The sequence below is a fragment of the Canis lupus genome, chromosome 10 (genome assembly GCF_011100685.1).
Source record: "Canis lupus familiaris isolate Mischka breed German Shepherd chromosome 10, alternate assembly UU_Cfam_GSD_1.0, whole genome shotgun sequence".
Classification (NCBI taxonomy): domain Eukaryota; kingdom Metazoa; phylum Chordata; class Mammalia; order Carnivora; family Canidae; genus Canis; species Canis lupus.
Window position 1 is genome coordinate 14,366,768 of NC_049231.1, and position 23,315 is coordinate 14,390,082.

The 23,315-nt window shown below is 37.4% G+C and overlaps 1 protein-coding gene across 1 annotated transcript in view; it reads left to right on the forward strand.

The window, feature by feature from the left end:
- Positions 1-23,315, forward strand: part of TRHDE (thyrotropin releasing hormone degrading enzyme) — a 371,687-nt gene that overhangs the window by 250,449 nt on the left and 97,923 nt on the right. Inside the window, 1 exon segment of the mRNA XM_038550024.1 lies at positions 10,598-10,663. Coding sequence (XP_038405952.1) covers positions 10,598-10,663 — 66 coding nt within the window.

The following is a 23,315-nucleotide window of genomic DNA, read 5'->3' on the forward strand; positions in this document are numbered from 1 at the left end:
CTGGACCACTTTCTTACAGCATACGCAAAAATACATTCAAAATACATGAAAAACCTAAACGTGAAACCTGAAATCATATAAATCCTGGACCTTAGCAGCTTTCTTCTAGGTATGTCTCCTGAAGCAAGGAAAACAAAAGGAAAAATAAACTATTGGGACTTCATTCTTTGTCCATTTCCCAAAGGGGTCTTTGTTTTTAAGTTTGTGTGCTTTATTTATTTAATCACTGATTAATGAGAGTCTTTTTTTATATTCTGGATACTAGTTTTTTGTTGCTAGTCAGACTGTAATTTATCTTTTAATGTATGATGTCTTTTATCATACAGATGTTTTTAGCTCTGTTGTAGTCTGTCCATTTTCTCTTTTGTACTTCATGCTTTTGATAATTTTATTAAGTATCCTTCTTTAATGCAAATTCTTAAACACATGCTTTCCTATTTTCCCTAACATTTTAAAAGTTTTGCATTTTATGTTAAGTTCTTTAACTGAGGTGGGTATTTTTTTAGTTGTTTCCTTTCGTGTGTCATGATGTAAATGCAATTTCATTTTTGTTTAGAGACTCAAACTTCTCGGTGCTATTTATGAATTCCCTGTGCTCGTCGCCCTCTTCTGTAATACCAGCTCTGTCAGCTATCACCGGGATCAGCCCCAGGTGCCTCTGCAGTCCTTTGTTCTGGTCCCTGATCTATATCTGTATCCCTGCTTCACCCTTTCTGCCTTACTTCTAACTATTATAGCTTTTTAGGTGTGATTTCGGGTATGATAATTCTCCCTGTCTTGTTCTCTTTTAAAATTGCTACTGTTAACTGTGCCAATCTATATGAATTTTCAGATGAAGACGGTTTCTAGGAAAAGTCTTTTGAAGTTTTTATAGATTAATTTTGACATTTTTATAATAACAGCTCTTTCTAGCTTAATAAGAAATATAGTTCTTCTCTGTTAGGTCCTTGTGTCAGCTATATGATTTTTTTTCCATGAAAGTGCTGAATAATTTTAAATTTCTCCATATGATACTTGGTTTTCTTATATTTGTACATTTTGTTTTTGAGAATAAGACACTGTAAATTAATTATTTAAATTAGGTTTTACTAATTTATATCAACCCTCTTGATTTTTATATACCAATCTGTGTCAGGCAACCCTGCTGCACTCTTTTATTGATTTTATAGAGTAATTCTATACATGTGTCTGGATTTCTGTTAATTTGTTGCTTTATTGCTATCTTTTGCTTCATATTTCTGTTGTTTACTTGTTCTATTGTACTGTTGAATGTAAGTATTAACAGAGGCCATTTTTGTCTCCCATTTTAAGGAGAATGCATATAATGTTTCACTATTCAGTGTATTTTTTGAAGATGCCCTTTAACATGTTAATGAATTCCCTTCTTTTCCCACCTTACTAAGATATATTATTTTGAATGAATGCTAAGTCATAGCAAATGTTTTTCCCACGTATATTGAGATCATTATATACTTTATCTCTTTTAGTCCTTGATGTGATGAATTATACATAATATATACATATATATATAATTTCCATACATGATCAAAATGAGATTAGACTATCATTTACTTTATCCAATTTGCCGATCAGTTATACAGGAATCAAAAAAATGCTAAGATTTTGCTCTTTTTTTTTTCTTCCTTATAGTAATTTGTATAAGGCAAGGATAACATGTTACAGAATTTCCTTTAAAGTTGAGTTGCTGCAAAACTGTTTGGCATGGATGTGTGTGTGTGTGTGTGTGTGTGTGTGTGTGTGTGTGGTTTTTATAATTTTTATTTTTTACCAATGATTAGTATTTTTACTTCTTGCGTCTAGTTTTATAGAAAATTCTTTTTATCTAAGTTTTCATATTTATTAGCATGAGTTGTTATAGTATTACCTTACTATTTTTAATTTTTTCAATGGTTATATGTCCATCTTTATTCTTAATATTGTTCATTTGATATATTTATTCCTTCTTTTTCCCCTTGAGCAATTTTTTCCAGAACTTTTCTATTAGTCTGGATACATCTGATATATTTTATTTTTCATCTTCTCAACCATTTCTTGATTTTATGTTCCGTTTATTTCTGCTCTTATGTTGTGTCCTTCCATGAACATTCATTTGAATTTGCAGTATTGTTATGTTTCAGATTTATTTAATTGAATACTTTCATGTAATTGCTATTTCGGACACTGTTGAAAGCTCCCTATTTCCTTTGTCTCTGGATCTGTGGTCCTCATTTTTGGTTTCCTATTGACTTAAATATAGATTGCACTGTTTGAATATCATTGCCTGGGAATAGTAAGAATGAAAAGTCTCCAGTACAGGGGAGATGCTGAATTTCATAATGGGGAAGATTGAGGCCTATGTATTGGCTACGAGCTCAGGGCTTGGATTACTGATTTAAAAACAGCAAGGAGTTGGTGGATACTTCTCTTAGCCGGGAACATCTTTCACTGGCAATGGAAAAGTTATAGCATTGACAGCTAATAGGTGTGCCAATAAGTCTAAATGACATGACCTGCTGCATCCAGTTGTGGAAAGAAGAGCAGTCATATGAAGCAATTAGTGAGGGATGTAAAATAATTTGATAAATTGTGTAGTCAGGCTTAAAGGATTTATGACTGCAGCAGAGAGAAAAGCGTTGAAAGCTAATATTTGTGGAAAGTATTCTATGACAGTGTGGACTTTCCCTGTCCCTTTGAATAACGTATAGGACTTAGAATTTAAGATTGAAAAAGAATATTATTGCTATTGCAGTAAATAGTATGATTAAAGCATGATGGCATAAGGAATGCTCATGGGATAATGAAAAGATCAGCTTAATTAGAGTAGAAACTGATTATTTGGCCATATGGGGAAAATGTGTTGGTAGGCGATGGTGAGTTTCATTGTGTATGGACTTGATTGGCTACTTTAAGAAATTTGTTAAAAAGCAAAGAGTTTAGGGGTAGGGAGCTAATATAAAAATGACAGTCATGATGAAGCCAGTGATAACAACTACATACCTGTCGAAGCGTATTAGATGCCAAACACTGTTTCAAGTGCTTCCTATGAATGATTTAAATGAATACTTAGAAAAATCTTGCGGTAACTATAATCTTCATCATCAGCAGCAGCAGCAGCATCGCCATCATCAGTAGTGGTAGTCATTGTTCTTATATTTTAATGTAGGTACTGACGGAGCTCATCCAGTGTGCCTAAGCTCTTCATATAGTAGGTGACAGAGCTAGGACTTTTAGCAAACATGCTTCTTCAGAAGTAATTATCACAATTAGTCTGGCGTGGTCCATAGGATGGACTTGAGAAAGAAAATGCATCTGGGGTTGTCCCTGGAAGGCTGTAGAACAATTTTGCTGTGTAATGATAGTCTTGGCCTCAGAAGTAATAAGCCAAAGAGGACTTCACGCTTCCAAGCATGGGTGACTGGAGCAAGGGGACATTAAGTCTCCTTTCTTATGTTGAATCAACTTTCTTTACCTTTCTTTGTCCTTTTTGTCTCTTCTTCTGCTCTCTTGCCGCATCAGCCTTTCTTTCTGGTCATCAGTTTATGAATGAGCAATGTACAGGATTAGATATTTATCTTTTTCTTCCTCAGGACCTAAACTTAGCTATCATACTATTGTAAAAAAAAAAATGTATTTTTGAAAGACCATGGAGGATGTAAGATATGCTTTTACTCCAGACCAAAAGCCATTCTTCAGGACCAAGTCCCGTGAGAACACCATGTTATCTGCACACATATCCAGTTTTAATGCACAGACATCATTTAGAAATTTACATCTTAAAAATACTTTGATTTAGAATCAATGGGCTAATCCTTTCAGTAACTTAGATAATAACAAGAAAGTTCTACCTCATGGTTTCTGTGCGAATCCAAGAACTCAACAACTTGAATAGACAAAACCAAGTCTGGAGGCAAGTTCTAGTAACCACAAACCCCTGTGCAACTTCGGATAAATTACTTTGTCCTTTGGCCTCAGTCTCCCCTATAGGTAAACTGAATATAATGATACATTATTCCTTACCTGATTCTGTCCTGAAGAAGGACAAACACATCTATAATGGGAAATGTAGGAATATACCCACTAAAGGGCCTCTTAAAGAGTAAGAAGGGGAAGATCTGGTTTTGGTGTGCATGCTAGTTATTATTAAGGTACACAAATGGCCAGCTTATTCCAGTAGCCTGCCCCCCAACTATTTATATTAGTTTGGACCTCAGCATTTAAAGTTGTCCTACTGGGTCAGATTTCTAAGAAGAAGACACTGTAGTGTGTGAGATATTTATTGGGGAGAGGAGCCCATGAAGGTAGGGAGAGCCTTATCAAGACTACCCTGCAGCTCACAGCCTGTGCAAGGAGCCAGGGAAGGAAGAAGCAGTGGGTGATAAGAGTTTCGGATTGCAGCCTGTTTGCAGGAAACATTCATCCAGGCCAATGGAGACTCTTTAGAGCAGAATTTCCTGTTATAGGAGTCCCTATCTCAACAGGATGGGCCCACCTTGATTAATTGCACTGCTGTGCTTAGTTATTGGGTGTGTGTGCACTGAGGAAGGCCCTGCTTTCGTGGTGGCAGATGCAGAGGGCCAACAGTAGAAATGTTAAGCAGTACATTTTCATGGCTGCCATATCCACATATAGCATCTGACAAAAAATCTTACTATTTTTAACCTCGCTAGTGTTTTTTTTTTTTCCTTGCTCAACCTGTCCTAAACCAGCTTTGTGACTCCTAGTCTAGCCACAAGTTCTGTTATGCCAACCAATTTATATCTTCTAATTCATCCCCAATCCTGTGCATATCGGTCAACTATTTCAACTATGTCTCATTGAATTAGATTCCCCTCTTTTGGGAAACATCTGCTGATTCCAAGAAATGAGTAACTCTAAGAATTTCCTTTCTTTTTATAAGTTCTTGCTGTCTCCAGTGTTTCTGAGGAATATCATGTAACTATTTTGATTTAGGATCAAGAGAATATAAACCAGGTTGGTTAAGGACACTGATATTGAAGTTGGATATGGATTTCTAATGCTGTGTCCATAACTTACTACCTGTGTTCATTTGGGCAAGCTACACCACCTTTCAAGCCTCAATTTTCTGATCTGACAAATAAGATAGTGATATTTTCCTCATGGTACTGTGAATATGGCATCTAGGAGGTGCTTAATGAATGAAAGGTACATTATTAATCATTTCAACTTGGACTTATGAATTTTCTGCTCATTTCCACATTCTTGCTTCCTCATTATCTTTTCACTGGAGTTACTTCAAACCTAGTTCCACTTTCCAATTCACGTAATCTCAGGACTATATCCCCTGTATTACTGAGAAGTGACAGGCTATCAATTATTCATTATTTATTGAGAACCTACTATGGGCCAGGAACTGTTTTTTGCAATGAATCTACAGCAGTGAGTCAGATAAGCCAAGTGTTCAACTTGATAGAATTTACAATCCATTCCCTCAACTTCTGGGTTATATACTTCAGAATGTCTTATTTATCTTTACTTCCCCTTTCTGCTGTTGTCTTGCCTCAAGGGAAGATTGTTCTTATGTTTTCCAAACCATAATTCTTTCTTTACCCTGTTATCCTAGAGTCGTGGTCCAAAAGCTCTCTCTTGATTTACTGTGTTTCCATTAGATCATCTTTTTCTTTGCATAAAATTTTCTCCCATAATCTCAAAAAGAAAAATGCAAACAAACCTCATGTGAACATGCTTATTGCTTTTTCTTTCTTCCTTCTGTTTCCATTGTTTTTCAATCTGGCTTTCACACCAAGTCTACTTAAATAGCTCTTGCTTAAACGTGACCTACTCTGGACTTCTCAGCTATTTTTTTCCCCTTGAAATCTGAAGCACTTATTCTTAAAACATGACACTACTTATACCCAGTACTTCTGTTTTTTTTTTTTTTTTTGTTTTTTTTGTTTATATCACAATGTGTCATCTTTTGCTCTTAATTCCATTTCTTCAGTGATTTTTGCAATGGTTATTTATCGGGTGCCTATTACAGGGCACTCAAGTGAAGATCATACTGACTCTGAGAAGAGAGAGTCTAAGATTCTATTTTCTCTCTCCTTCACTAAAACCTTCGTGCTTTTCTCTTAGTGATCTCACCCACCACAAATGCTAATTTAGGTCTTCAATCATAACCTGCCACTGAACTTCATTCCTGTGGTTGCATGTGCCTTTTCTTCCTCTGGTTCCCTACCTGTTCCTCAAACTCCACAAGTTTTAAACAGCTGTTACCGTATTCACTTACCTAGTCCTTCCTTTTTTTTTTTTTTTTTTTTTTTAGCCCTTCCTTTTAAATTCTACATATCTGCTAATATCATCTTCTAGTCATGGAGGCTTTAAGATTGAAAGTGATCTTTGTTCTATTCCTTAAACCTGTCTATGATTTTATTTTCATTGTTACCGTTATTTGCTTCTGCTTCTAGTGCTTTTACTTCCTCCTAGGAGTATCATAGATAAGTCAGTTGAACAGTGCAGGGATTGGCGGCATTGCCACCCCATGCAAAAACCTGTGTATAACTTTGACTCCCCCAAAACTTAACTACTAATAGCCTCCTGTTGACTGGAAGCCTTACTCATAACTTACATAGTCAATGAGCACCTATTTTGTGTGCCAGGTGTATTATATTCTATATTCTTACAGTCAAGTAAGATAGATGCTACATTATTAAAATCAGAAGGGAGAGAAAACACATACTGTACTGTACTTATTGAGAAAACTGTGTGGAAGTGGACCAGTGCAGTTCAAATCCCTGTCGTTCGAGGGCAAACTGTACTTTTAAAACCACCTTTCCAAAATCCTTCCTCCTCTTCTAAATAGGATCTAATTCCTTAGCCTTGGCACTCACTCTTTTCTAACGATGGCTTACACCTTACGTCCCATTGGATCTTCTATTGCCTGGGTTTATACCCTTTGTCCCTCGGTGTCACCTTCCCTACTTGTGCTTCTCACTTTCACACCCACGTGACTATACAAAGGCCATTGTTGCCATTCTTTACCCTCTGTTTAACTTTGTTCCTGGAATCCCATCCGTCTTTCAAAGTCCAACCCAAGCATTTACTTTCTTAGACCCCCCTTTATCCCGCATCCCTCCAGATAGAAGAACTTTCCCCTCTTCGGAAACAGAATAGAATATTTTATTTCTTTGCCATTCATTGTATATAATATATTGTATCTTCCCATTTCACTTAGGAGGCTTTGAGGTCCTTGAGGACAGAAACTTTTAGCTTTCCTATTTATATTCTACAGGATACTAAGTTCCCTACCTTACTCAATAAGCATATGTTAAAGGAATAAATTAGTTGAGAAGACCTCCCTCTCTTCCAAAGTGATTGCTCATCACTAATGTACACTGATAAAGTAATAAACTGTGTATCCTGGCGGAGTGGCCTTCAGGAATACAAAGTAATTGCTGTGCTTTTACTGACTTCTCCTGCTCTCTCACCCAGTTATACTGTTGAGAGGACACCTTCTCTGAGCCAGGCACAGGGAGCAGGTACCAAGTCATGAGGACACAGCCCTTTCTCTGGAGACCTTTACTATCTCTAAGATGGACACACATATGGAGGCCTAAAATGTAAAAGGAAAGAAATTTTAGCTCAGAACTTCAATGAAAAAAGTAGTCCATAGAGAAGAATTACTACAAGAGGAATGGGTTTATAAGCATACTTTTTTGAAATATTCTTTATGAGATTTTAAAAGAAATCGGTAGCTTCCATCTTTGTATCTCCCTGAACCTTAGTGTAGCAGATACAGTGATGGGTTTTCTTTTTCTTTTTCTTTTTCTTTTTCTTTTCTTTTTCTTTTTCTTTTCTTTCTTTTTCTTTTCTTTTTCTTTTTCTTTATTTTTATTTTATTTTATTTTATTTTATTTTATTTTATTTTAATCTTTTTTAGTGATGGGTTTTCTTGAGCAAGTCTTTATAAAAATCTTATAGAAACAGTGTATTTATTTCCCATAAAGCTACTTTAGGCTGCCCAACATCCGTTTTCTTTGATTGGGCCTAGAATTTTGAATCACAAGTGAATATAAGTTACCATATTTTAAATGATATTTGCTTGGTGAAAACAATGTTTCAAAGATATGCTGAAAGGGGATTTGGTGTTTTCTTTCTTTCTTCTTTATTTTTTTTAAAAGGTTTATGGTGAATTATGCTCACATTAAGAGGTGTGATCTTTGTTATGATCCATACCTAGTAGGTGCTCAGTATATATTGGCTGAATGATAACAGTTGGAGAGCCCATCTGTCTGTGCAGTTCTTTGATATAGGGATTTTCAAAATTTAGCTTTGGAAAGAAAAGGCTAGTTAAATATAGAAGAGTGCATGCTACTCTGGAGAATTTTAAATGTTCAAGTGGGCAACACAGACACATTTTCTAAAAGTTAACTAAATTACACAGTATAATAATAAAAGAAATTCAGTGGTATTATATAACTTTTAAATATCGATTATATTTCTAGGTTTTATTTCCTGTTAGCACTCAACCAAGACAGGAAAACGGGTACATTCTTTATGATTAGAAAGGACTCTTGCCATTAGACCATGCTAAATTGATAGTTTTTATAGCCTGACAAGAGACCAAGTCATCATTACCTGGAGGGAAACACTTAAATCATCTGAAGATGGCTATTCTGTTCTGAAGGAAAGTTTGAGTTGACTGCTTGAGATTCTAAGTCTCACTTCCCAGGTGGCAAGGGTTAGTTTTTGCTGCAGAACTGACAGTTTCTACCCTCTGGGTGGGTAGATTAGCCTGGGAAATGTATAGGAGGAGAGCTTGTCAAGGAAATTCAAGGAGCAGAGCTGATAAGTTCTAGAGGGAATTCTAAACCGGTCCTGTGATTGAATCATAAGCGCTTATATTTTATGGACTTACACAAGTGTGCAGAAGATAAAGAGGAAGAAGCGAAAGGAAGAGCAAAGAGTGGAAGGTGTGGGAGGAAAATATATCAGAAGAGGCATGAAGCTCTATGGCTTGTCCAGCTTATCATTCGTTGAGTTGTGAATAAAATACCAATTCTGGGAGCATTTTTGGTGGTGATTGAAATTTTTTGAGACATTTCTTTAATGGTGATTCATGGAGCTTGAGTTATTGGATTGCATTAAATTCCAGTTATGGGAAGCAATCTTTAACAAATAATAAAAATTCATTTTTGTGTCCCTGGAGTGGCTGCCACAGTTCAGTTCCAGGCAAGATGAATCCACGTGTGGTCTGTGTGATTGTCTTATGAAAAAGAGACAACTAGTAAGAAATGAGTTGTTGGAGGGTGTGAATTTGTAATGAGTACGAAGTGGGATATTGTAGCTGTCAAGGAGCTTTCTCCCCCCGAAAACCAAGCTGTCATTTATATTTATACTTATGTTGCTCATAACCCACTGTTTTGTAGCTAAAACAACTTAGTGCAGATTGAAACATCTTCTTGAAGCCTCATTTATATTTCACATACGAATTTGTGATTATCCAGGCTTAATCATCATTTGGACTGTTTTGTATTGATTATGTGTCTATCCTTTCACACCGATACTGTTCTATAGTATTATAGTCATTGTTGTCGGTGAGGTAAGCTCTGAAACTACCATTTTCTTCCATTATTCTAAATATTTATATCGATCACATGTTTTACTTGGACGTTTGTTACATCCAGCCTCTAAACAAAGTAGACAGGAAATAAAAACAATTAGCCTGATTTAATACTAATAACTAACACTCATTTCACAGTTCCTGGTTTTCAGACCCAGTTCGCCTTATATATAGTAATTCATGTGAACTTCAGAGCAGTTACAGTAAATAAGGCCTATTAGTCGGGGTGCCCCAGTGGCTCAGCGGTTGAGTGTCTGCCTTCGGCTCAGGTCATGACCCTGGGGTCCTGGGATCGAGTCCTACATCGGGCTCCCCGCAGAGAGCCTGCTTCTCCCTCTGCCTCTCTCTCATGAATAAATAAATCTTAAAAATCTTTTTAAAAAGTAAGGGCTATTACTGCCTACACTTTACAAGGTGAGAAAAGTGAGGAGCAGAGAGGTTAAGTAATTTTCCTGACTTAAACATGGCAAGATGAGTGTCAGAGCCAGGATTTGAGCCCAAGCAGTGTGAATACTTGGTACTCCCTACTCCACTTTTATAGCTCAACTTTTAGTTGAGCCAGGGGTAGAGTAAATGGCTATGTTACTCCAAAGCTGTATTTTAATATGATTATTTATTAACATGGGTATCCGTCCCTTACTAGATTATGAGCTTGTAAGAACAAGAACCATGTTTTATTAACTTTGTCATATACAGCGTTCAATAAAAATTTTATTACTCTTGAATTACAGCTTATTATTGCCTTGAGATACTCACTCTGTCCAGGAGACTGTCCTGAGAAGTCACTGGTTTTATATCCACAGAACTTTTAGATCCACAAAATAAAAATTCAATTGCTATCTGTGAGGTGGGATATTAGATTCATGATTCTCTTGTTTCTTTTCTATTTATAAGAATACAATAGCATGAATGAAGCAGACTTTTTAATTGATACAGGATAATTTTAGAACCGTGTTACTTGATTGAAATTTTCTTCTTCTTCTTCTTTTTTTTTTTTTTTAATACTGTTTCCTACAGGGTGCTGCTCTAATTAGAATGCTGGCTAATTTTATGGGCCATTCAGTATTTCAAAGGGGTTTACAGGTGAGTAAGATGCTTTCTATTCTTTCTCACATTTTCCTTGTCAATATATTTATTCTAAAGTGATTTCACAGCTTGAGAAATTGCCAATTCAAAATTGCTGAATTTGTTGGGAAACTTTAAGATGAATAAGGTAAGCAGTGTCTTTCCATATGACAAATGAAAGTGGTAGATAGGATTCTTACTGTATCAACTGGTGAAACTTGAACTGTTATGCAATTTAGATCTGCTTAATATGCATTTTTTAAATTGAATATTTTTCAAATATGCGAGATTCTCAATAATTGGCATAAGATTTCCTGAAAGCCTACTTTTCTTTCCTACGATATAAAAGTTTATATAAAGTGAAAATAAATTCTGTTGGCCTTACTAAAATTATGTATTTGAGAAAATCTTAATGAAATTTTTCAGACATGTGCCTTTTATGTTGTTGTTTTATGATTGATATGCATAAATTATTTCTTCCAGAGATGTTTAAATGTTTTTACCATTGGAAATACAATGTTTTAAATGAAAGAAAAAAGAAACAGTGTTATCATACTGCATTTACAGTATGGAGTATGGAATCTAAGAGTGATTCTTTAAAAAGGAGGATTCTTAAACTTTTTAAAGCAAACACAAATATAGAAAAATAGAACTTTTATTCCATTGAATCTGTTGGAGTAAATCATGTTTCTAGCAGCTGTGATTGATGAATTATTTATGATGCATTCTGCTACTTAGAAGTGTCCTTTAAAGTAAATTGATGTTCACCTGAAATACAATTATGCTAAGACAGAGAGAGCAATCAATCTTATCTGTTCTTAGTAAGCTTTTCATTTTGAAATTTAAATAAACTACATATGGGATGAGGTCATATTTTAGTAGTATAATTCTATCTTTACCCAAAATAAACTAAAAGATGAAATACAAAGCAAGAGTTAAATATGTTATGACAGGGCTACATGTACTTAACACAACAGAGAAAAAATGTATACATTTGTTGAAGAATAATTTCCCTTAGAAAATATTCTTACCGATTGGTTCCAGCAGGGGCTGAAACTTACTTAAATTAGCTTTTTCCATTCGGGACACCTTCAGAATAGCTGAATTCTAGTGAAACTTATTTGCCGGGTGCTAAAGTCTCTATTCTGATCACATCATCGAGAAGATCTTTTTTTCTCAAGGAGGGCCCTCCATGAATATCAACTGTCTCTCGAGGAATGTCCTTCCTATCCCCAATCCTTTGTTTTTCCCCGTTGAAGTTGTAGCGTGACAGTTCCAGAAACTAGCTAAGCTTTCATGAGGGCAACACAAATTGAATTTGATTTCCTGGTAGCAAGTTGATGTGAAATCATTTTCTGTATAAAATTTTTATTGTTTTTCCTCATCTGGTGTGTATAGAGTTGCTCAGCACATTGAATAACTCTAGTTATATTATTTGAAAAGGATTATTGTTTTGCAAAGTTTTTCTTTATCTTGTTTTCTGATGGTATGCAAAATGCATCCACTTTTAGTATGTTCTTTGCTACGGACCCACTGTCAGTTTTATTTGAAAAAGAACATACCCTTGGACTCCTATTATATTAAACTTCTATTTGAAGCTTGTATTAATGTGTGCCTTTATGCTCTGATGCTTGATTTGGTTAATTTTCAGCTGAGGGGACTCTATGTTTGTCAACATTGCATTTCATTTGCCTTGTGACATCTCATTGATCAGATAGCTCTGTATCCTTCAGTACTTCGCTTGCAGCTTTATTTATACTCATCACTCAAACTGATTTAGTGTATCATCAGCAGTTTGGATTAGTTTACAGTAGATCCCTATGTCTAGGTGATAAATTATCAACTCTTGTGCATGAAGATGTATGGGCTACATTTTGGAAATGACCTCCCGAACAGACAGTTGGTGTCATGGTGCTGAGTGGTCACCAAGTTGATGTTAATATATTTCCCATCCACCAGGCTCTGGGGAATCTTGGCTTACATGTTGCTGTGGAAGCTAGTCTGGACCGTGAGTGCTTACCTCTGTTGGAAAATCTGTTAATTGTTTTTACACTAACCATGGCTCTTTCTATGTTGGCAAATGGAAGTTTATGTTCCAGACAGATCCAGAGTTAGCTTTACAGGTGGAGTCAATCCCAAATTGCAAATAGTATGTTTGTCATCTACATTTTTTTTCTCCCTCCTTTCTTTTTTTGTTATTGTTGTTGTTTTTTTCCCCTCCTTTCTTTTCTTCCTTCCTCCCTCTTTTTTCTTGCCTTTCCTCCTGTCCTCCTTCTTTTCTTCAGTTTATTCCTGGGACTTTTCATGTTCCACACAGGGACAAATCTTATAATGGTAATTTCTTCTAAAATTTGTGTTCTCTTACAATTTTTGTATCCTTACAACCTGTCTTAAACCCTTTTGGAGACAAGGCAATATATTTTATGAATATAACCACAAACATATAAAATACAACACAGTTGACCTTTGAACAATAGAGAGGCTGGGGCACTGACCACCCCCCCGCCCCAAACACACACAGCCAAAAATCCACACATAACTATTGATGATCAAAACTTTACTAGTATCTTACTATTAACTGGAAGACTTACTGATAACATAAACAGTCAATTGACACATTTGTATGTTATATGCATTCATTGTATGCTGTAATCTTATAATAAAGTAAGCTAGAGAAAAAGTGTTATTGAATGTTAAGGACAGGAAAATACCTTTACAACACTATACTATAAAAAATCCAAGTTTAAGTGGACCTGTGTAGTTCAAACCCATATTGTTCAAGGGCCAACTATATATAGTATCTAAAATACACAACATAAAATTTATAATCTAAGTATATACTAACATATAATATATATTAATATCTATAAAATAATTTTTAAATATAATATTTATCTATTAAATATAATAAAAGTGATCTAGAGAGGTAGTGGGTTTCTGGAAAATTTCTAGATCAGTTCAGATGTTCTTATTTAACTTACAAAGTGTCTTGAGTATCAATTCCACTGTATTCATCTACTTTTTGTATTGGAAAATATATTTTCCATTTCAGTTCACACATATATTCCTCAGTAGGAAGGGACTCTAGAGACTTTTGGAGAAAAGTTTTTGTACCTAATAACCATATAATTCATTTGATCAGCTATTAGAAAGTCGAATAAATAGTTTCATACAGAATAATCACAACTTGCCTTGATCCGGTCTTCTTGATATTGGTTTTGGTATGTGTGTGTGTCTAATTCCCTTATTTCTTGAATTTTATTTGATGCTTAAGTGGTTCAGTTTAGCATAGTTTTAAAATAAATTGCCCCAAAACTTCTTTTTGTAAATAGTATGTACAGTCATAAAAATTTAGTCCTGGTTGTCATTAATAAATCAGCTTCTGTTTTGATGTTTAAATTGAAAGTGAAATATAGAGCAAACCAAGCATGAACCCCTGTTGGATTATGTATGCCCTCATAAATAACATATTTTAAAGCATAGAAATGTTTATATTTTTGCAAACTCTATGTATCTACTGTTTTACATAATCTATTTCCCAAAATAATGGCTGGTGTATTTTGGGAAGCATGAGACAATGAAAACGATTCTCATTTCTGTTTCTAATTAATGGTAGGCTTTCTACAGGTCACTAAATCCTTCTTCACCCCTGACTCTATAGTTATGAAATGCAAGAGTTGGACTAAATACTCTTTAAGATTTTTTTTCCAACTTTCAGATTCTCCAAATGTAACATTTATTTGATGCATTTTACTAGTTAGACAATTTGGGTTTAATACTTTAATTTGGGAACAGCTATTAATTTTATGGAAAATTTTGTAAACTAGATGTGCCAAAGTGAGTGACTCCCTGTTCTTGAGTCTTTAGTTATTATCTGAATATTAAGGCTATAAGACCTTCCATGTACTGTAACCACAGTCAAAACAGACCAGCATTTGTCATTACAGAGATTTTTGCTGGTGAAGTTTCTTTTTGTCTCCTACTAGGAAACTATATTTCCCTTGCTTTTTAGTTATCTTTTGTATTTTGTTGCACTTCCATATTTTGCTCTGAATACCTCACAGGTTTATGATTAAGCTGTGATTGTCTCAGGTGACAAAAAATCTCAGGATTTTTTGCAATTTCTTGGTGATTTTTAGTGTATACACTATCTTTCCTAAAGTCAGAATTTCTACGTGTAGTCCTGGAATCAGCTGGAGTCAACGGTACCTTTGGGTCTGATGGCTTTGAGGTGAATTAGAAGAGGAGGAGAATCAGCTTGGTCTTGAGGAGAATCAGCTTCCTCCCAAATGAGTGTCATTAAAAGGGATTCAAACTAGTGACAACTAACTTTTTTTTTAGAGAAAAGAAGAGCTGCTTTTGACTCCAAAGGAAGTTCAGTGGAATTTAGACTTTCAAGGTCCCCATTCCAATTCTCTCCTGTCTCGTCAGAACCAGCCTTTCTTCTCAAAGACTTTGTAATTCTGTATTCTCTGGTAATGTTCTATGGAAGCAATCATTTGTTTTCCCAAAGTCTGTTCTTCCATTTAGACAAATGCAGATGATAATTTAAGAAACTGTTGGACGCTAAAAACCATAGATTCCCAGGACCTCATTCCCCATAATCAGTCATCTAAATCTAATCAAGGCAGGAATACAGATTGCAGATTCCCAACCTTGAGGGTCTGTGTGCTGGAACATACCACTCCTGGCACATAATACAGTAGCAAAACCAAATTCATTGTAGGTATTTCAAACAGAAAGGGATTTAGCATCGAGTATATGAATTTTCTAAAACTGTTGGGAGGGTTTGAGGAGTAAAGGGTGGAGAAGCTACTGATAGGCTTCAGAAAATCAACATATTTAGCTATCACAAAGACAAATACCCATACACTTGATGTTGTTCTAGTTAAGTTTTAGGAGGGACAGAGATTAGATGGGTTTGTTTAATCCACAGTCTTTATCCAGAAGTGCCTTGAAAGACTTTCTTCAGTAGGCTTTGGTGACACCGGGGTCTCCTGAGAGTGGTCAGAGTTCATTCCATCTTCAACCCAAAATACTGTTTAAGTATTGCTGAATCTTCCAGCAGTTCTTATACCTGTATTTCCTGGGGATCTTATTGTGTAAGTGTGTATTTGTTAATTTTCACTCACATGTAGTAATGCTTATGCATATAAGCAATAAAGTAGGATCTATTTCTTTTACTTTGTTTTTAAAATTTATGCTCCTATAGCTCAAATCCTCATTCTATATAAGTACTATACACTTGTTTCTGAGGTAATTCAAGTAATGATTCTCCTAGATAGAATTTTTTTTTTACATGGCATTGAACTTTCTTATTTCATTTTTACTTGTTTTAATCTCCTAGTTATATTTTCTTGTTTTCTCTTACTTTTCTGGAAATAAAAGAATAAAGCTATAATTATGAAATCCTCAGATAACATCGATTGGCTCAGTAGCTATTAAAAAATAATTATTACATAGTACTATTGCTTTTTCTTTTTAAACAAAACAATATTGTTATAATGATTTGAACCTCGTGACACCATTCTTCATGTTATTATGAGTCAACACCAGGGAATTGAAATCATGAAGAAACATCATTATTAAGCTTGTTATAAACTCAAAACCTGAAATCCATGTCAGAAAATGAGTTACCTTCTTGCTCAACCAATGAGAGTAATTCAATATCATCTAAAATGTAGTTGAATAAAAAGATTTCTCTTGATTAGTATTTAACTGCTCTTTTCCATAAGGTAACCCAGAACAAGATGTTTGGCTCCAATTATCAGGGTAGAAATTGCTTATGCAAATCAATGTAAGGCAATGAGGTGTGGATAAAAAGCAAAAGGGAAATATCATTATTATTGGTTTGTGCTCATAAAATTCTGATAGCCTGAAGGTAATGACAGGCACAAAGCCAGAGGGATTATTAGTAGCAACAACATACTCAATAACTTGTGTTCCAGTGAGAAGTTCTATGTTAACATATGTACACAGGATTTTTATTTGATAACTTCCGGCTTGCATTTCTGAGAGAGCGTTTGCTCCATTGCATGTAGATTTTTCAGAAAAATGAAAAGTCATAGAATAATGGAGGAACAGGGATAGTGTGTTGAAGTTCATTTCCTTGCTAAAGAGATGGTATTGTGTTTCCATCCAGATGGTAGCTGAATCATGCTTAATCTAAAATGAATAACCACAGACAGATTTTGCTCAAATTTCTCCATATTTCACTTAAGTCACTGGGCCGTTTTAGTACACTATAGGTAGAAAGGTTAACACTTCACACTAATTTGTTGTGATATGATAATAATGTTATCATTGCTGGTGTTTTTAACCATTGGATTTGACCTAATTAGTATTCGATTTATTATAGACCTAACTATGAAGCTAAGATCATTGAGAATGTTAATACAGAAAAAAAGTATTAATTATAAGGAAAGATTCCATGGGTTTGAGAATCAAGAATACTATCTCTAATAAAAAAAAAACACTTTAAAAATAAAACAGCAGTAGTTATTCATATTTCTTGGAGAGAAATAACTTCTATTTCATCAGTTTCAACTAATTTGTTTATGTTCGGCTATTGATTCAGTCCTTATCATTTTGCCTGAGTCCTCAATGTTGTTAACTGGCCACAATGACTACGTAGCATTCACTAAAAAGCCTTTACTATTAACGACATAGATCTCTGTTTGATCATCTGGTGGGCATTTACTCAGCTCAATAGGAAGCCTTAGAAAATTATATTTAGTGGTTTTCTTTCACTTGTCAGTTAAGGGCTCAGGGTATTTTTTATTTTTTTATTTTTATTTTAATTAATTAATTAATTAATTATTATTTATGGCTCAGGGTTTTTTATACATTTTAGCTAAATAGGGCTGCTCCTATAAAATGATGTCCTAGATAACTTGATTTTAAAGGTATCTGTGAAATGTTTAGGCACCTTTGGTTGATGAGTGGCTATATTTGTATGGGGGTATGTGTGCAAATGCACGCCAGTCTGAATATGCAAGCCCTTGTGTACACCGATCTGCAAAGTGTCTCTCATTCCTTCAGCACCTACCATTTGATGACATTGCTGGTGCAGGATACATAAGCCTGCCTCACAGGCATCTGTTTCCCTGACCTATTATAACTCCCACATCAGCAGTTTTCTTTCTTTTCCTTTATTAATTTCTTTTTCTTTTATGTTCTCTTTTTGGAACTTTCATGTAATAGCCTAGAATTACTTATCTGGCAACGTTGTAAATTGTGATGCAAAAAGAACCCTCCTGAGTGGGGAAGATGATTTTTCTCACTACTTGTATTTTCCTAACTGGTTTTACGTAGGTTCTTTTTTTTTAATTTATTTTTTATTGGTGTTCAATTTGTCAACATATAGAATAACACCCAGTGCTCATCCCATAACTGCCATTACATAGGTTGACACCAGATGGACCATAATATCTTTAGTTTTTTCCTTGTGTGTGAACATCTAGATCACTTTCCAGTTTCTGTTAAATAAACTCTACTGTCATGGTCTTCAAATGATAGGTTTTCCCATTATATTTTGGTAGTCTCTTTATATCCATTTCTGTAATCATATCAACAATTTTCTTTTTTTCTTTTTTTCTTTTATTTTTTTTTCATATCATCAATTTTCTTCCAAAATGTTAAGCCAACGTATAGTGGTAGAAGTAAAGTTCGAAAGTTCTCTTTTTATAATACACTAAGCAAACAGCTTTAGGTGTTATTTTCAAAACAATTTTCTTACTAATTTAGTAAGTAAAAAATTACCCCATTGCTATCTCAATGTATTTTTTTTTTATCACAAATGATGTTTGAAAACATTTAATATATTCTCTTGCATTTTACTCTTTGGTGACATAATCATCCATGTGTTTTACCCATTTGAAGATAGAAGTTTTACTCTCATTTTCATGATTTTGCATAAGTGGCTATATAATAAGAATATCAAACCACAACATATTTGCTACATATTCTTTTTTCCCCATGATATTTAAATATCTTAGTTATTATTGTGAAAAAAGCCCATGTTATAAATTAGTGGCTTAGGAGGAGTGCTAAAGACCCAAGCTATATATTTGGGAAATGACTTACAAAAAGTTCAATCAAATGCATTCAAAACACTTGATCTACCTCTGTGTTTCTATCATGGAAGGGAAGGCTCCGGGCTAGTAGGACACGCAAAGAAATGGTGATGTTCATTTGTCATATTGAATCTCATTTCCTTTTGCAATCACTCTCTTATATTCACCTATTCTCTTCTGCTCAAGGCCTCTCTCTGTGATTATTTTACAGATCATTTTTCCCCCTTAAGAGCAATAGCTCATTATAGCGTTAAGATCTTCCTTTGATGCTTTGTGCCAATAAACCAAAATTGTGATTTCACCTCCTGCACCAGCTGTGCTTAGTTTGATATCTGCAGCACACGTTGCTCCCCCATTAGGCGTGTTGGGTTGTTCATTTATTCTGCACAAACTTATTACATACCCACTCTCTGAGAGACACCGTGGCGAGGGCGTGCTGCACACCCCAGATATGGCCCCTGATCCCATGAGTCATATATAACAGGGTAAGATTGGCCCTGAGTGGGGAAAAAAGCAAATGCATATATATTTACTAAATGTGAGAAATGCTGAGAAAGAAAAAAAATAGAATGCTAGAGAGTGCATATGGGTGGATGGGCCAGGCAGTCTTAGGTTGGGTGGGTAGGATCTCCCCCTGGAGAAGAAGGGACGCATACTGAGGTCTGAAGCATGAGAGAAAGCTGGAGGAGGATGGAGATCATTCCAGAAACACGGAAGGGCCCGTGCAAAGGGCTGAGGGGAAGGACTGAGAAGGTTCAAGGAGAAGAAAGAAATCAGGAGGCTGAGTGGAGTCAGTAAGGACGAGGGCGCAGGGGGCGAGGGGGCAGGAGGGAGTCGTGTGGTGCAAGGACATGCCCTGAGAGGGCTGGGGGTTATCTGAGTGCAGCAGGGTGCTGTGAGCAGTTTCAACCCAGGGTGTGATGGGGTTCTGCTTACAGTTAGAAGTTAGCTGGCAACGTTTGTGAGTGCATTGGGAGGGGGCAGGAGGATGCCTGGAGAGGAAGACAGGGAGGCCTGTGGAGGTTCAGGGGAGAGATGGCGGTGACCTAAGTGCACAGAGACATGGGGGGACCCAAAGGTTCTTTCTGGAGGCCGAATAAATGCACCTAGGGATAGACTGGGAGTAGGATCCACAGCAGAGGTGAGGAAGGGGGGGTACGGAAGAGTGGGTGGGAAGTTTCTGGGGGGAAAGCCTGAACAAATCCCCGCGGGGCTGTAACAATAGGGCTGAGCAAAGAGTAGGGCCTTGGGGCTAGAGCCGCAGGTGATGCAGCCAGAACCCCAGGGCTCGGTGTCACCCAGGTCAAGGGGAAAGCTCCTGTCCAGAGGGGACCAATGAGGGTAACTGTGCTGGGAGGTGGAGCTGAGAGAGAGAGAAGAGGTCCTGTGGCAGCGGGTATGGTCCATGGCACCTGTGGAGTGGGTCGGGGAAGAGCGGGGACGCGTCTGAGGGCAAGCAGGTCTGTGGAGCACAGCTTAAAGACATTCGATGAGGAAGGAGATTCGAAAACCAGGGGAGGTGGGTGGAGCGGGATAAGGCTAAGGAAGGTTTTGTTTGGGTTTCTTCTTGAGGATGGGGGACAGTTGTGTGAGTTGGGCTGAAAGAGGAGGGGTCAGGAAAGGAAGGCCTGACGGATAGATGCTAGAGAAGTATGAGGTGACTGGGACATCACGTTCTAAGGAAGTCTTAGAAGTCCCTCTAAGCACGATCCTCTTCCTAGCTGGTGCACAGCGTTTCCCGTCCTAGAGCCCCTGGAATGAATGTGGCTACTGTTGGAGGGGGGTCGAAGATGTTGGCTCCATGGGTATGTCCCCTGGGGTCCGGCCTTAGAATGATTAGCATTCTTGGTTTTTGTGTGGTCAGCAGCTCTGCACGGGCCCGCTGTGCTCTGGATCCCTTTCCCAAGTGAGTCCCATGCCCACTTTGCAGTAGAAGAAGTTAAAGTCCAGGGGATCTAGGTCCCAATGCTACATCACACGGCCAGCCTGATTCCTGCCTCGTTTGCTAAATAGACACAGTTGTCTTCTCTGTCGAGTTGCGTTTCCCCCAACGAGTCAACAGCAGCACAGCCGCCAGAGTAGAGGCGTGAAAGCAGAAAGGGTCATGGATGCGCCCTACGGTCCTGGGCACCCTGGCTGACCGAAGGCCATGCATCCCGACCAGTCGGGATACACTTTGTCTAGTGTGTGAGCTGCTGCGCTCACACACTAGACAAGTCCCTTTTCCAGGCCCTTCAGGAAAAGCAAGGCACGACCTCCTGTTTTATAAGTAGATTTATTTTACGTCTCGGTAATATTTCCAGCTAGCGGCAGAGGCGAGGCGGGGACACTGAGGCACCTGCACACCCCCGTGGACTTGCGGTCACCCCAGTTCTGTGACAGGTGTAGGAGCCCCTCAGCCCGCTGGGGTCACACAAGTCCAGCGGCTGCAGTGTCACCACACCCCTGGGGACGCTTCCACCTGCCGCGGCCTTGATGGCACGACACAGAATCACTAAACACAAGATCCGTGGAAACAAAACCGGGGTGGAAATAGGCTGTTGTCTGTCATTTAAGACCAAGAAACAAGGATCTTTTATCTGCTTGCAAGATGTTTCGATTAGAAATTTTCCAATTTCCTGGTATGTTCTCACAGTCCTTCAAGAAAGCGTACTGATGTCACAAAATTATGCTTGTTACGTGGGTAACGGGTTTTTCACACATGTAGAAATCCTTTTTGTTCCAGAGAAATATCTGAATTCTCCTCGAAGTAAACAACCTGTGAGAGTAAATCTAGGTAAAAGACACATAAAAAAATAAAAATAAAATTGCATGAGAACGACGATATAACTCATTTTATTCTACGTATTTAAATAACTTCCTTTCCTAAATACCACTTTTTTTTTTTTTTCTTTTACTGTGTCTGGTGTCCACACAGTCCTGTACCTTGAAAGGTCTAGTGTTAGTTTTTCTTTTTATCGGGTTTCCTACTTAGGAACTCGTTGTGATTTAAAAATAAAGGTTTACCAGTCATTGATAGCTTTTCTTTTTTCTTTTCTTTTTCTTTTTCTTTTTTTTTTTTTTACATTGATAGCTTTTCATCATTGGTTCCTATCTAACAGAATAAAATGTAAAAATTCTCTTACTTTTGTGTGATGCTTTTCCAAGCTGTGCTCCTTGGTTTTACTTGGTTTCATGACCTCTAGCCATTTTTCAGATAAAAACCAAAATACTATCTCAGTCTGCAGCCCGGCTGTCTGGTGTGTGTTGGTTGGTCATCCGTCACTGGTTTGGTCTCCTGGTTGCTGTTTCTCAAGGTCGGAGCACCTGGAATCATCCTCTGAAGTACACAGCCAGCCTTCAGAGGGGTTGATCCAACCCTTGTGCGGCACTGCTTTGATCCAACGAGCTTTTAATCCACTTTCTTATTGTCCATGGGTCCCTTTAAAATCACCCTGCTGTAGTAATGCACCCACTCACAAATATTTCATTTCTCAACTTTAGGTTCCCAGTTTAAAAGCTCTTGTTCTTTCTTTTTTGCCTTCTTTCAGACAAAAGTTTAACACAGTTTAAATTTTATTGTTGTTACCCTCGGTGTGCTCCTGTCTGGGGAACTTGTATACTTTTTCTCCAATCTTCTTGTCTGCCTCTTTTTTTTTTTCTTTTTTAGCTTAAGTATCTACCCCCTTGCATCCCTGCCCCCACAACCCTACTGTTTATAAAACAATGAAAGCCTAGAAGGTTTATTCCATAGAACTGGGTGCTCTTTGCTTTGCATTTTGTGTGAGTTGCATGAGAAAATTTCTATTTTTCTTTCTAAGGTCACCAAGAACATTTAAGACGTTTGTGTTGTTTTGATCAAATCCCCCATTAGTGTTGTATGAGTCAGGGTTTGGGGTTGCAAGCAGTTGAGAGGAACTCTGGCTACATTAGGCAGAGAGGAGTGTTTTTGAAGGGTGTAGCCCTTGGAATCATTGGGAAGGCTGGAGAACTGGGCTTACAGAGCTGAGGAAGACTCAGATGTTGGGAAACCTCACCGAGGTCCTGCCACAGGGATGGCTGGTTCAGCTGCTGCCATTAGCTCCCTCCAGAGCCACCATCACAGTGTCACCATCACGGGGGGTCATCTTCCCATGGGCCCTACTTCCCTGCACTGATCCTGCAGGAATCACAGCCCTGGGATGAAGTATCTGCTCCTCTGGGACCCGGGCTCATGTGCCTGCTTTAGCTGCCTGAGTGGGGGGGTCAGGGGGGCAAGGATTTATGGTTTGGTCCCTTCTAGAGCGAGCGGGACGTGGGGCCCTCCCCTTCCTGCAGGATACCATGGGCAGTTATTGCCCCCATATCAATGTGGGGTTTCAACGCTGGGAAGCCAAAGGGATGACAAATGCCCACTACAAATTTTTTGAGGCACAATTGTTCTTAATAGAAAGGAACGGTCTTTCAGGCCCCTGCTTTGGCCTTTTTGTCACATAGTCGGAAAAACCAATGCCCACATTTGCTGGCATGTCCCCAGGCTGCACTTGCAGGTAGAAGGGAGCTGGCTGCCTGGGTGCCCGGGGCCCGGACTTGCCCATGTCGTTCCCCCGGGTGCCTGATGCTGTAGTGGCCGGCGG